At 55.2% G+C, this 13,770-nt stretch overlaps 1 protein-coding gene across 2 annotated transcripts; it reads right to left on the bottom strand.

Annotated features, from left to right (window-relative positions):
• Window positions 1-962: 962 nt before the first annotated feature.
• ROBO4 (roundabout guidance receptor 4) lies at window positions 963-13,770 on the bottom strand. 2 transcript variants are annotated; one of them, XM_012930497.2, is made up of 18 exons: window positions 13,622-13,770; window positions 12,990-13,319; window positions 12,609-12,766; window positions 12,311-12,431; window positions 11,916-12,043; window positions 11,590-11,818; window positions 11,257-11,369; window positions 10,137-10,305; window positions 9,793-9,978; window positions 9,622-9,664; window positions 7,358-7,494; window positions 6,963-7,226; window positions 4,033-4,140; window positions 3,700-3,838; window positions 3,318-3,554; window positions 2,883-3,241; window positions 1,845-2,033; window positions 963-1,745 (listed from the first exon to the last, which is right to left on the bottom strand). In XM_012930497.2, exons 1-18 carry the CDS (start codon window positions 13,689-13,691, stop codon window positions 1,735-1,737), a joined length of 2,991 nt encoding a protein of 996 aa, XP_012785951.2. In that variant the 5' UTR covers window positions 13,692-13,770; the 3' UTR covers window positions 963-1,734. The 2 variants fall into 2 exon arrangements, with proteins under 2 accessions (XP_012785951.2, XP_058520033.1); XM_058664050.1 differs by lacking the exons at window positions 963-1,745; window positions 2,883-3,241 and having other exon boundaries at window positions 1,859-2,033.

A 13,770-nucleotide genomic window follows, 5' to 3' on the forward strand; every position in this document is an offset into this window, starting at 1 on the left:
CCTGCTTCCTGTTGAACTTGGGTGGGGCAGAGAGCCGTGCTAGTGGAACAGTAGGGCTGCCCTCCAGTCGAGGAACATGCTCTTCCCATTAATGCTTTTAAAAAACCCAAAGGGGGAGGAAGTGATGGGGGGGACCCCAGGTGAGCAGGCAGGCAGAACATGCCTGTGCTCAGAGGGTGTGGGCACACTGGCCCCTCCTGGCCAGATGGTGCCCAGAAGTGATTGGCTTGGCTGGCACGGCCCCCAGCACTCCTTCCCCATAGCCCACATACTCAGAGGCCACCTTGCTTTGCTGGCTTCCTTGTCACTTGTGCGCCCTGGGCTCTGTGACTGCCCCGAGGCACAGATGCCAGCCTCTAAGCCCCACCTTGACCTCTCTTGCCTCTGTGGCCTCTGTGGAAATGGTTGTCTCCCCCCACCCACCCCTTCAGTCTGGCAAACAGACCTGGAATGTTATCAGAAAGAAATTTTACCAGGAAGTGTAAAGGAAAACACCAACCAAAAAAGGAAACTGAGAGGAGCGGATGTGTGTCTGGAGCAGAGCCATCGGGCTGAGAGGGTGAACGTCCCTAGCTCGGGACTTAGCATCATAGCTCTTGGAAGTACCCACTGCCGTCCTCCCCAAACAGCCCCACTTAGCCTCCAGAGTCCAAGTGGCCTCCAGGTGGAGCTGGGCTTTGGGGATCAACACTCCTTCCCAGGCCTGCTCCTGAATCAGTCCTCACTAGGGCTGCCTTCCTGTGGGCCCTGCCTTGCTGTCTAGCCCCACCCCCACCCCATCCCCATCCCCAGATTGCAGGTTCTGTGAACGTTCAATGTACACAGGCCATTACAGGTATGTTTCCCGTGTAGTGAGGGAGCTGCCGCCCTCCAGCAGCCTCCTGGGAGTGCTGCTCTGAGGCCCAGCTCTGCACCCTGTGATTTTATCCAAGATGTTGGTGGGGATGGGTCAGTGGCCAACCAGCACAGACCATTCTTCCCCTTTTGAAATTTATCTGCTTGGTCTATTCTGAGAACGCATCTGGACCTGGGCTTCAGGAAAGGGGAGCTGGGCTGGCTGACAGGAGTTGGCTTCGCAGGATAAGTTTTCCAGATGCAGCAGATCTGCCTGCCTTTCCCACTTACAGCCTAAAACTTGATGGCTCTCCTTCCAACTGCAGAACCCACAGGCCGGACACTCCCTGAATGTCAACCGGCATTCCACGCCTTTCTCACTGAGTGACTGCTGTCATCTCTCAGGGTGTCCCCTCCCCTCAGTGGTGCCCCAGGGAACAAGCTGGCAGAATTCACGTCTTCACAGATTTATAGCTCCTTAACTGCACGGTGGTAACATTCCAGGGAGAGGGCTTTAGTCCCACATCTCACCTCCCTTCCCTCAGCCTCCTCCTCCATGTACTCTGCCAGCTTCTGATTCCCTCATTTCCTGAGATCCAAGCCAGCGGGAATTGGAGGAGGTGGGGCCAATCCTCAGGCAAAATGCCCCGGTCAAAGCGGGGCGGGCTGGGCTGAGACGGAGGAGATAGCAATCGCTGGGAGTCAGGTGCAGAGGACTCCAGTTCAGCTTCGCCCTTCTTTTGTTTTGCATTCACAGTCCCAGGGGGACAGCTCCCCGGAGACCAGGGAAAGGGGGTCCCAAGTGCACAGATGCTTAGGCCGAGGTCCACACACCCCAGCCCAGGTCTCACAGACGGCAGAGGTGCCCCTGACACTTCTTGGCAATCTCGGGGATACAAGTCAAGAGGAATCTGCAGTAGAGATGAGAGGTGGGAGGAGTCAGGCCCTGCTCCTCATCTTTGCTGTCAGAACCTCCGTTCCCACCCGGCTCCTCGCACGCTGACACTCACCACCAGGCTTGGGCACGGGGCAGCTGAGCTGACTTCTCCAGAATGTGAGCTGGGAGTCAGGGGGCCATGGAGGCAGCCCCCTGCCCAGCCGCTGGCTGTGGTTGATTTCCACGTCCTCTAGCCAGTCTGGCCTCCACTCCCAAGGGGGCAGGGAGAGGTCATCTCCTGGGGAGGGAGGTGATGAGGCACCTGTCAGGGAAGGGAGAGGGGTCTATAAGGGTTGATTCTCCAGCCCCAGGGAAGCAGTTTTGGGATAGAAAGCTTAGGACTAGCTCAGAACACACACCTACTCTAACTCATCCCACTCATACCAGTGGCGCACCTCAGACAAAATAACCTAAATGTTTCCCCTCCATGATCTCTCCACACACTCCTTTCATTCTCCCTCTCCATAAGCACCCTCCTTTTTCCTTCTCAGTTATCATACATTTTGGTAGGTTTTCCTGGGGGGCAAAGGGTAGGATTGGTGCTTGGGGAGTCCGAGGGGTGAGAACAGCCCCCAGGGCTGGGAAGCTGGGAGCCAACGGCTGCTGGTGGTGGGAGGATGAGCGGCCCATGGTGGAAACACGGCAGGGTGGGAATCCTGATATTGTCCCAACCTCTGCCTTGGAAAGGGGAAAAGGAAGGGTTGGAGGAGCAGAAGGAGGGGAGAGAGAAAAGTGCACTCCCTGTGGTGAGGAAACGGATGAATCCAGGCAGGCACACGTGTCTGGGCAGGAAGAGACAAGGTCATGAGCCCTGCAGTTGGCTCACAGAACACTACAGAACTGGGTGATTTGCCTTTGTCTTGTGGGTGACCTTGGGCAAGTCAGTAGGCCTCAAAGACTTATAGTTCCCTTATCCGAAAGAGAGATAAAGAATATTCCTGTGAACGTTCAATGTACATGAAGTACTGCTAGTACTTCGGACATAAAACTGTCAGTGACAATGATAATGGCTAGGATACCTTGCCCCAGGGCTGGGGAGACTGGGGGCCTTAGGTAGCTGTGTTCACTGTAAAGGTAGCATTGAGGAGTCAGAAGGGGTGGCCCCACGCACCTGTGAAGACGCAGTCTGCCTCCCTGGGCTCCAGACCAAAGCCAAAGCTATCCACGGCCATGGCCAGGGCGCGGGCAAAGTGGGCATCAGCCAGGAAGGAGCCATCGGAGGAGCTGACCAGGCTGGCTCTGGCGCTGGGGGCATTGTCCTCAGAGGCTGAGCCCCAGCCGTTGGCTAGGGATCCCTCACTGGGGGTGGGCGTGGGGCAGGCCCGAGGTGGGCACAACAGGCCCCCCACCTGGGACCCCATCCCTTCTCCAGCCCTGCCCATGTCTGCTAGCCCAGAGGCTGTCGGGACACTGATGTAGCCATAGGTGGAGGGGGGTGAAGGAGCCCTTGGCATAGGCGAGATACTGTTCCTAGGAAGAGACAAAGCAGATTAGGATGGGGTGAATGGTTTGCCCACCCCCATGGTTTCTCTCTCAAGCTACATACCTGGGCGTCTCTTCGCCCTCACTGAGTTCCAGGCATAGGGCTACCTCCTCAGGGGTCAGCACACTATCCTGGTCCTCCTCCAGCGATGACAATGAAGAGCTAGACAGGCGACTAGAAGCTGGGCTGGGACCAGACAAGGAAGAGGCTTGGGGGCTGGTGGGCCTGGGGGAGTTAAGGATGGGACTGGGGGCTGCAGGCAAAGGGATGGAGGGGGAAGCTTGGCGCTCCACCAAGGGCCTGAACAGGGCAAGAGAGATACAGGGTGGTAAGTGCAATTCTTCAGATGCCTGTACCCCTCCCCCCTCAGCCTGGTTCCCTCCCAGCACAGTTTCCCCACATCCGCACTCTCCCCACCCTGCTTTCTGATCCCATGTCCTCATACTGTTTCTGCTGACTCTGTGGGGAGGTTCCACGAGGGGAGGTGGCTGTTGGAGGGAGAGGCCGTGTAGCCAGCTCATTGGAGGAGTTGAGAAGCTGTGGTCCCAGGGCCCGCCAGGCAACCAGTGCTCGAGGCATAACTCCTAGGTAACAAAGAGTCTGGGCCTGAGGATGGTGGAGGCCAGATCAGTGTCAAATCCTGGCCTTCATCTTCCCCAGGTGCCCCAGAGACAGGGGAGAAGCCAGGCACTGGGGCCTGAACTGGTGGGTCCTATACCCTGTCGTAGCTCTCCACCCCGTCCTCCACGCTCCCACCCACCCCAGGGCTTCCTCTCACCTGGGCTTGGGGAAAGGTTCTTGGAGCCCCTGTTCCCCAACTCCCAGGCCCAGAGCTCCACAGGGTGACCGGCCCGGAGCAGTGGGGAGCTGTTGGCTTGGTGCAGCTCTGCATGGGGAAGAGTCAGTGGCACAGGGATGAGCAGGAGGGCACAGGGCAGGGGAGCAAAGCGCAGGTCAAGGTCTTCCAGACTGCCATCCCAGGCTTCATCTCCAGCCTCTTTATGCAGTTCAGCCTACGGAACCCTGACATCAGGTGAGAGAATGTCAAAGTGCCCCTGTCCTCTTCCTTTCTCACCTTCATCCCAGCAGGTGGAAGGAGCAGCAGACTTAGAGGGGAGAGTGCTGGCCCAGCTGTGTGACATCAGAGAAACACACTAACCTCTTTTGAGACTCAGTTTCTTATATAAAAACCCACACTTCAAATGATAGCTTTGATGACTAAATACCAATAGATGGCAAAGTTCTCCACACCTTTAAAGAGCCATTTTGTTTTCTCTGCTTGACTATGATCATCCCAGTCTTCCTGCTGGCCACACCTTGTCATTGCTACTGTCATCTTGTGTTTTCTGGCATTGTAGGTGCAACACCCTTTCCTAGAGCATCTCTTCTGAATGCCTTTTTAAGGACATGGAGCGATTGGTTTAGGTGAGTGGAGTAGGCAAGATAAAAAATAAAACAAAAAACCAGGACGCTCCAGACAATGCCAGGTGAGACAAGAGGGAGTCAGCTGATAAGAAGAGGGACTTCAGAATATGAAAAATGCATTATTCTCACACAGGGAGGCAAGGCACTGCCTGGAATATGTAGTAACATGGGGTGAGGGTGAATGTATGGATGTTCCTGGAGATACCCAAGTTAAGAAGAGTGACCACAGGTGGCTGCCATCCTCTGACCCACAGGGCTCTGGGCTGACTCTAACAACAGAGACGGTGAGGAAGCAGAAAGGACAGAGCCTGCCACATGCAATAACTCTGAGCACGCTTCTTGGTCAAGTCAGAATCCAGGAGGATCAGATTTCTAGCAGAGAGGAACAGGGAAGAGATCATCCCAAGTTTAGAAACCAGGAGAACTTCAAGCAAGGGAGCAAGGCGAGTGTCATGTGATGAGAAAGCCCACTAGGAACAGGTTTCCCTCCTTGCCAGACCAGAGACCAAGCAGGACCTTCTGGGTGGAGTGGAAGTCTGATTGCAAAGACTACCGTGGGCAACTTCAGAACTAGAAAGAACCAAGGCACTGGCTTTGACTGACACCGTAAATTCTGGGCTCTGGGAATGAAGGGCCTAATTCCCTGGTCCCCTAGAATGAAAACCCACACAGTGACTAGACTTGCTTCAATCGAGTTTCCTTTTGTATTTCGATTTTTATTCGGTTTTCCTGTCATATAGAGAGTCCTAGAAACCAACTTCAGAACTCACGGTCCAACTTTAGTATCTTGGTCTTTGTTTTGTTTACTGCCTGGCTTCTCAACTAAGCTCAGAAATCTGAACATATACTGGTTGGATTGTTTGAAAAAAAGAAGGGGAAAAGCCAGTCATGGGAAAGGCCATATTTATTCTCAGCCCATTTCATTTCCTCTAAAAGACCCTGGTAACAGTCCCTCTCCTGGGGTCCAGCATTTGGCCTTGAGCTTAAAACACTGGTTAGGATGCTAGCATCTCACACCACAATACCCAGGTTACAGTCCTGCCTCTTGACTCCAGTTCCATGCTAATGCAACAGTGATTGGTTTCCTGCCGCTCAGCTGGGTATTCAACACTGCATTCCTGACTCTTCACTAGAGCCCTGCTGGGCCCTTGTGGGCGGCTGGGGAGGAGGCGATCACTCAAAAATGAACAAGTCAAGGAGAGTAGCATGCAAAAGGGAAGTCTGTGACCATGGTTCCCTGAAAATGAAGGCCATCTAAATTCTTTTCATATATTCAGCTGAGTTATTCTTTCCCCGGTGGTCGGCAAATCTAACACACAAGTTCCATGACCCGCCTTAGATACCAGACCTGTGGATGCTTGAGTGCCTTATATAACGTGACACAACATCTGCACATCACCTAATCACGTATCTCCCCTCTCTCCAGGACCCGTGATGCCCAATCTAATGTGTTGTGTAAATGGTCGTTACACTGTTGGCATTGCCAAGATTCATCTGTAGTGAATCTTCACAGGTTCACTACAGATTTTCCTTTTCACTGTATATCTTGTAGTCATGGGTGGCTGGATCCACAAATTCAGAACAGAGGGCCAGCTGCACCTGTTCTTGGGGGAGAGTCAGGCCAGTGCTCAAGCAGACCTGCACATAGTGCCTGAGGAGACGAACTCACACATGCCTGAGGCCACGCTCTGCCAGCCTCTAGTGTGTGTGTGCTAGGGGAAAGTGTGTTTTGTGAAGGGGAAAGACAGAGAGGAGAGAGAGCGAGCGAGCGTGAGAGCTCTCATCCACTCCTGAAATGGCCACAAAGGCGGCAGCCATGAGGGGCCAGGAACACAAGCAGCCATGAACATAAGCAAGGGCTGAATTACTTGCATGATTATCTACTGCTTCTAGGGGGCCCATTAGCAGGGAGCTGGAATTGAGAACAGAGTTGGGACTCAAACCCAGATATTTCGATGCAGGGAGCTTGTGTCACCACTGCCACCTCAAACACCCACCCCTGAGTCAGCACTTTCATCACACAGTTTCTGAGCCCTTAGAGAGCTGTCTAGCATTTTTGTGTCTCGTGTGTCTGACATGCAGCAGTACCTGTTAAATGTTCATTGAACTGAGCTGACTGTGAAGATGGGGCCCATTACTGGAAACAAAAGCTGGGGTGAGCATCCCACCAGTCAAGGCTCTAGCGCAGGGAAAGAGGCTCTGTGTCTACCAGTGGGCCCCGTTCCTCCCAAACCCCAGCCATGGTCTCCCTGCTCCGACCATGCCCGCCATCCTCAGCCTTACCCTGCTTCTTTTTGGCCTTCCAAACCTCGGCAGGGGCCAGAGACAGTCGTGGAGAATTGAGTCCCCTGCGGCTGCAGAGGCTGTCTGAGCTGGGCCAGGGGCTGGAGCCCCGGGCCAGCTGGGGCGGGAGACGCCTGGCAGCTGGGGTCTGAGGGCTTGGCCGGGCAGGGGCACCAGAGGGCATCTCAGCGATGAGGGAGCCATAAAACGTGCTAGTGTCTGGAAGCAGAGGCACCCCGGGGCTTCGCGGATCCCAGGAGATCACTGCGGTAGAAACGGCAAGAATTATGATGTACACATGGCATCTGGCCTCCCCCATCTCACTCCCAGGAATCCCTGCTCACTCCCCCAGTCCCCCATCCGCAGCTAAGCCCTGTCCTCCAGAGCATGCTCACAGGAGCGGCGACAGTCTAGTGGGTCCCGGGGGTCCACTCCCAACCGACTGTTGAGGCTGCTGCTGCTACTGAGGTCCCGAGAGCCAGAGGTGGATCTCCAAGTGTCTGCCAGCCAGGGGGAGTCGCTGTGGTCCATCCTGAGCCGCAGGGGTGAGCATGGGAGAAACAGTGAAAAGTGAGAACCCAATCAGCCAAGGCTTCAAGCTCGGCAGGAAGCAGAAGATCCGGGAGGCAGAGGTATTAGCTTTAGCTTTGGCGCCACATTTCAACTCTTCCCAGACTCCTGAACATCTTCATTCTGGAACTCCAAATTCAGCAGCCCTTTCTCTTGGAGGGATCGGACAAGCCCCAGTTGCCTAGGGCAGGGAAGCTCCCGTGAAAGAACAGCTATGCTATAGTATTACAGTGAGAAGAAACAAGTGGGTCTGGAGTTCAAGAAACCAGCTTTGAAAACCCCTCACTGCTCCAGCACAGTAAACCTGCCAGCCTCTCGGAGTCAGTTTCCTCAGCTGTAGGATGGCAACCATGGAGCCCTCAGTATGAGGCTGATGCTGTGGATTTCTATGGGAAATACGGGTCCTCTTAGCTGGCAGAGCAGCACTTTTGCTACATGATGTTGACTTTTGGCTGCCTTCAATAGCAGGGATCTGCTTAAAACTTTTGAAGGTGTTTCTCTGCCTGAAACCTTCAGTGGCCCCACTCACTGAGATAGAGCCCAGATGCCCAGCGTGACTAATAGTACTCACCTTGCACTGGCTTCCGGCTCCCTAACCTGATCCTTTGCTCCAACCCACCTCACACCCTATGCCCCACCTAGACCAACTGGCCTGGCTTGTCCCTACAGGCTTAGCAGGCTGTTCTTGCTGCTTTATGTATGTTTCCCCTTCTGACCTTTTGGGCGCATGTGTTTCCCCACCCCATCCCCTTCCAGGTATCTTGGATAAGCCTCTGCACTGCCAACACTTCCTTGTTCTCCTGCACTCTCGTGCTCGTTTCTGCCTAGACTGAAATTTCTTGGGAATTGGAGATCACGCCAAAGGACTGAACAAACCAGAACAGGAAAAACCAGGAACACACCACTAGCCAGCCTGCTACCTTTCTCTGTGCTAAGAACTCAGCAGCCCAAGGTCTGCATGTATTTGGTACATGCAGTAGGTGTTTGAAACACTTCTGTTGAAAGATGTAGAGCTGGAGTGTGAAGCCTCTCAGGAGAAAGCTAATGAAATAAAGAGCCAAGAAGGGGACAGGCATTGTGGCAAAGCAGGTAAAGCCGTTGCCTGTGATGCCAGCATCCCACATGGGTGCCCTATTCAAGTCCTGGCAGCTTCCCTTCTGATCTAATGCCCTGCTCATAGCCTGGGAAAAGGAGTGGAAGACAGCCTAAGTGCTTGGTCCCTTACCACACATGTGGGAGACCCAGATAAAGCTCCTGGCTCCTAGCTATGGCATGGCAAAACTCCTGATGCTTGTCCGTGGCCTGGTCCATCCCCACCGATTGTGGTCACCTGCAGAGTGGGCATCTTTCTGCCTCTCACTCCATCTTTATGACTTTGACTTTCAAATAAATAAATCTTAAAAAATAGATAAGGATCAAGAAGGCAGCAAGCAGAGATGAAAATTTACTTGGTGTGAAACAGCCAATGGGAGAAAAACAAAAAGGATGTTTTCTTTTTCCTTAATCTCATGCTGACAGCTCATTTGCTCTGACCACCAACCTTACTTGGAACAGAACTACCTGCAGACCCACAGCTTTTCTGCACTATGAGCAGGAATCCGTGATGTAGGGGTTGAGTGCCCTCTGCTGGAACTGTGAGTGATGAGCATGCAGAGCCAGTTGCTCAATAAGCAGCGTAGGGATTGCACAGGCATTACCAGGTAGACACTGTGTCAAGACAGCGTGAGAATATCAGAGGGGATTGCCTCATCCAGCCACTCCCAGCACAGGAGAATGAGTCGTCGGAAGAGGGCTGGGAGTATTAGCAAGATGCTGGTGGTCAGAACACTAACTCAGGGCCAGCTATGAAGTGGTAGAGCCATTGGGAAAGTTATGTGAACCTCAGTTTATTCACCTGTCAATGGTGTGAGAAGAACCTCATTGAGAGGGAAAACAACTGTCACTTGGCTAAATTCATGGACCAGGATTCCAAGTTGCCTAGAGTTTGGGTAGATACCATGCCATCCACCTCCCTGTGCCAGCTCCACCGTGCTTTCCCTGTCCGTCTACTCTGTCCCCCACCTTCAGTGCCTCCCCTTTCGCCTCTCACCTGTGTTTTAGGATGGCGTCCTCACTGGTGTATCTGTACAGACCTAGAAGAAGGCAGGAGCAAGGTATAGTGAAGAGGTTCCACCATCCAGCCAGAGATCTAACCCCCCTGCAGCATACTGGCTGGGCCCAATAAGTCCCGTGCAGCTGGCCATCTCTCCAGCCTTCTCACCTGGGCCCAGGTGCAACCCAGCTCGACGCCGGCGATGGATACACACAGCAGTGCCCAGCAGCAGGAGCCACAACACAACGGCCCCAGTGGCGATGATCTCTGGCCGCATCAAGGTGGCCTTCAGTTGCTCCAGGGTCCAGACACCAGGCTTACTGGGGTCCCATGTGGCTCTTTCCATGGATTGCTCTGTACGGGAAGTAGAGCTCAGAGGAGGCAGGTGAGGGAGCAGGGGTCTGTCAGGTAAGTGGGTGGATCTGGAAGTTGGAGGTGGGCAGGAAGAGGGAGAATGGAAGGTAGGAAGGAGGCAGAAAGATGCAGGTGGGACTTGTGGGCACTGCCCTCACCTAAAAGGAGGCAGACAGGGCTACTGGGCTGCCCGGCCCCAGCTCCAGTGACTGCAGCCACTTGCACACAGTAGAAGCCCGGTGCTTGGGTGGTGATCTCCAGCTGTGTCTGCCCTCCTACCACGGTCCAGTTGGCTGGGGACAATGAAGTGTTGCCCAGGCTCCAGATCTGAGGCACATGTAAAGGCAAACAAATGCTCTGGACACTGTCCCAGGAGCTGAACCCTGCCTCTAACCCTGGGCACGTGTTTATCCTGCCCTGCCTTCCACCTGGGGACCCTCTACTCAGTAGGCTCCCACACTTCCCATTCCCCTATCATGTATGAAATAAGAGTGGCTTTTCCCCAGACCAACTGAAGAAGGGCTGAATCATGTACTAAAATATGCAGGAAACAGGGGTTCTCATTTAGAGTCCCCTGCAGGGCTTGCCCAAAGGCAGGCTGCCAGGTCCAGCATCCCTAACATTGCCTAATATTCCAGGGGATTGTTGCATTGCTGGCCGTGAGCCACGTTGGTTTGTGTGTTTTTAAGATTTATTTTATTTTTATTGGAAAGTTAGATACACAGAGAGGAAGAGAGGAAGATCTTCCATCCATTGGTTCACTCCCCAAGCGGCTGCAATGGCCGAAGCTGAGCCGATCCAAGGCCAACAGCCAGGAGTCTCTTCTGGGTCTCCCACATGGGTGCAGGGTCCCAAAGCTTTGGGCCGTCCTTGACTGCTTTCCCAGGCCACAAGCAGGAAGCCGGATGGGAAGTGGGGCTACTGGGATTAGAACTGACGCCCATATGGGATCCCAGTGCATGAAAGGCAAGGACTTTATCCACTAGGCTACCGCGCCATGCCCTGGAGTCACGTTTGAGCACCACGGCCTTGGGAATTAAAAGTCAGACAGGCACAGGATTGTTCCTGCTTCCTTCCTCACACTTGTGACCCCCAACCTTGCTTTCTATATGTGCAAATTGGGTGAACTGTGAGGTAAAAATAAGATCATGGAGGCCCATGCTGGGCTGGGTCTGGCAGAAGTATGACCCTCCTCCTCTGCAAAGGGACGAGTCCAGTGTCCAGAGCACGGGTTGGCAGGGCCCCAGTAGCAAAGGCTGCATCTGCTGCTAGGAATACCTCGTAGCCACGGATGATGCCATTGTGGTTTTCAGCAGGTGGTGGGACCCAGCTCACAAGGATACTGCTGTTGCCGGGTTTCAGAGTCACCTCCTGGGGTGGTGCACTGGGCACTAGTGGAGAGGAGAGACCATTAGTGGTACTGGGGGAGTGGGCTTGGGAAAGGAACTGACTGGGGAACACACAGTCAGATCCCCTGAGAACAGAAGCTCTGATGCCTGGCCAAGGTAGAGCAGAGTCCCATAGTCAGACTGGAGTGGGGCCGCCCCAGGGAGCTTGGTGGGGAGAAGTCAGGGAAGATACTGTCGTGTTCTCAGGGCCCTGGTCTCTCACCTTGCTCTGGCAGCCTCAGGAGCAGCACATTGCTGTCAGGTCCTTGAGCCCGACCAGAGGATGGTCTCACTTTGAACTCGTAGTCCTGGCCCCATCGCAGGCCCCTCAGCTCTGCGCTCTGATATCCGGCCAGCAGAACCTCTGCCCATGGACCTCCCTGGCCTCCTGGTGCAGTCTGCGTCCTGAACAAGGCTGTGTAGGACTGAGCAGGTGCAGCAGGGCCGCTCACCTGGGAAGTCATTGGGAGGAAGGGACGGGATCACGGATTCAGGATGGCGCCTTTCTTGAGCTTCACATTGGCCCACTTTGTAGCGCCTGGGTCTCACCTTCCAGCTGAGCCACACAGCAGGCCCAGGCTTGGGACCCTTTGTAGGGTCTGGGGTCAGCAGGGTCACATTTTCCAGCTGAATACGCACAGCCAGAAGCTGCAGATGCTCCCTGTGGTCCTGGGAGTCTGGGAGGAGAACATGGCAAGAGTGGGATCTACAGGCTCTGCAGAGGGAGGGGACCAAGGAACTGGACATCTCCCAGACATGCAGGATCAGACTCTCAGAGCATTCCTAACTCTGCTTTGGCACAGGGAACACCACCCTATGCCTACCAACCCCTGCCACCATACGCCCTCACCACTCTGACCCTGATCCCAGCCCAAACCAAACCATGCCATCCTAACTGGAGCGCCCATCCAGTCCTGGATGCTGGTCGACCTCTCTTGCCTTACCCTGGACAGACAGCCTGGCTGCCCGGCTCTCCCGTCGTCCTGCAGTGTTGGTGGCCACACACATGTAGATCCCTGCATCCCTCTTCTCTGCTCTCGTCATCAGCAGGGACCCCCTGGACACCTGCCAAGGCCAGGTGCCCTGTGAAGCCTCCCACACAGAGTGGGGGACCTGAGGGACATTTGCAACCTCCCTACCCACACTTCCCCCAATTCTGCCAGGAGTTGTGGGAGTGGAGGACAGCACAGTCTCCGGGTATGCCCACGACAGGATGAAGTGTGGGGAAGGGGCTGTACTCACCATGTGCTGCCCTGGCTGGAGGGCCAGGGGTGTCCCATCTTTCCACCATGAGACGATGGGCTCTGGGTATCCCCTGGGCGGCCCACACTCCAGAATCACCTGCTTGCCTTCCACCGCCACTGTATCCCGAGGCTGAATCTGGAAATCCTCTTGGAGCACTAGGGGGCAGGCAGCACATGGGCGGGGAGCAAGGCCCAGGCCACTCCTCCACTCCCTCCACTTCTCCCACCACCATCACCCATTCTGTTTGGCCCACCTCCCAGTGCTCCTGCCCAACCCTAACCAGGGCCAGTCCCGAATCCTGCCCTGCCCCTCAAGTCTCCAGCTCAGGCCTCTTCTGCAGCGACCCCTCAGCACAAGCATCTCGCCTCCAGAGCTCACCAGCCACAGACAGTAGAGCGCCCCGACTGACGGCAGTGCCCAGTCGATTGCTGGCTTCACAAGTGTAGACGCCCAGGGCCGTGGACAGGGCCTGTTCATCATGGGCACGGCCCCGGGTGGGGGGCCGCAGTAGCAGGAGGGTTCCATTCGACAGGAGGTTGTGTAGGCCTGGGGGCTCCATGTTCAGAGGCTGCCCATTCAGCAGCCAGCGGATGGTGGGGGGTGGCTGGCCGGATGCTCGGCAGCTCATGAGGGCAGGACCAGCGCCCTCAAGGAGTTGGTCCTCAGGGTGGATGAGGATTTGGGGTGGGGAGTCCTGAGCCATGCCTCCTGGAAGGGGAAGGGAAGCAGAGACCAGAATGATTAGCAACAGGGTCCCCAGCCCCTTGGGCCCCACCTCCTCTGCCTTTTCTTACGCCCCCATTCACCCCTGTTCTATAGAAAGTGCACCCCCAAATCGCAAGCTCAGGTACAGGACAGGGCACAGTGGCCAGGTGGGTGCTTGCTTGGTTCTCCATCTCATACACCCCCTGCTCCCATCATCATCATCCTCAACACCTCCAGCACCCCCACCAGGAAAAGGAGACAGGGAGACAGGGAGCTGGGGCCAGGAGAGGGAGGGCCACACTCACCCCGGATGAGCAGCAGCAGGAGAGGCAGGGGCCAGCCGCCCCCCTGGAGGTCCACTGCCCTACAGTCCATGGCCGCTCCCAGGCCTCTGTCCCAATCACAGGCACTTTGTCCTGCTGCTCTGAGCTCACTGCAGCGGGAAGGAGGGGCG

Source organism: Ochotona princeps, chromosome 4 (assembly GCF_030435755.1).
Source record: "Ochotona princeps isolate mOchPri1 chromosome 4, mOchPri1.hap1, whole genome shotgun sequence".
NCBI lineage: Eukaryota > Metazoa > Chordata > Mammalia > Lagomorpha > Ochotonidae > Ochotona > Ochotona princeps.

Coding starts and splice junctions, on each gene's coding strand:
- ROBO4 (XM_012930497.2), bottom strand. CDS start 13,691: ATGGACTGTAGGGCAGTGGACCTCCAGGGGGGCGGCTGGCCCCTGCCT. Junction 3,555..3,699: donor CCACAGAGTCAGCAGAAACA/GTATGAGGACAT, acceptor TGCCCTGTTCAG/GCCCTTGGTGGAGCGCCAAG. Junction 3,242..3,317: donor GAGGGCGAAGAGACGCCCAG/GTATGTAGCTTG, acceptor GTCTCTTCCTAG/GAACAGTATCTCGCCTATGC.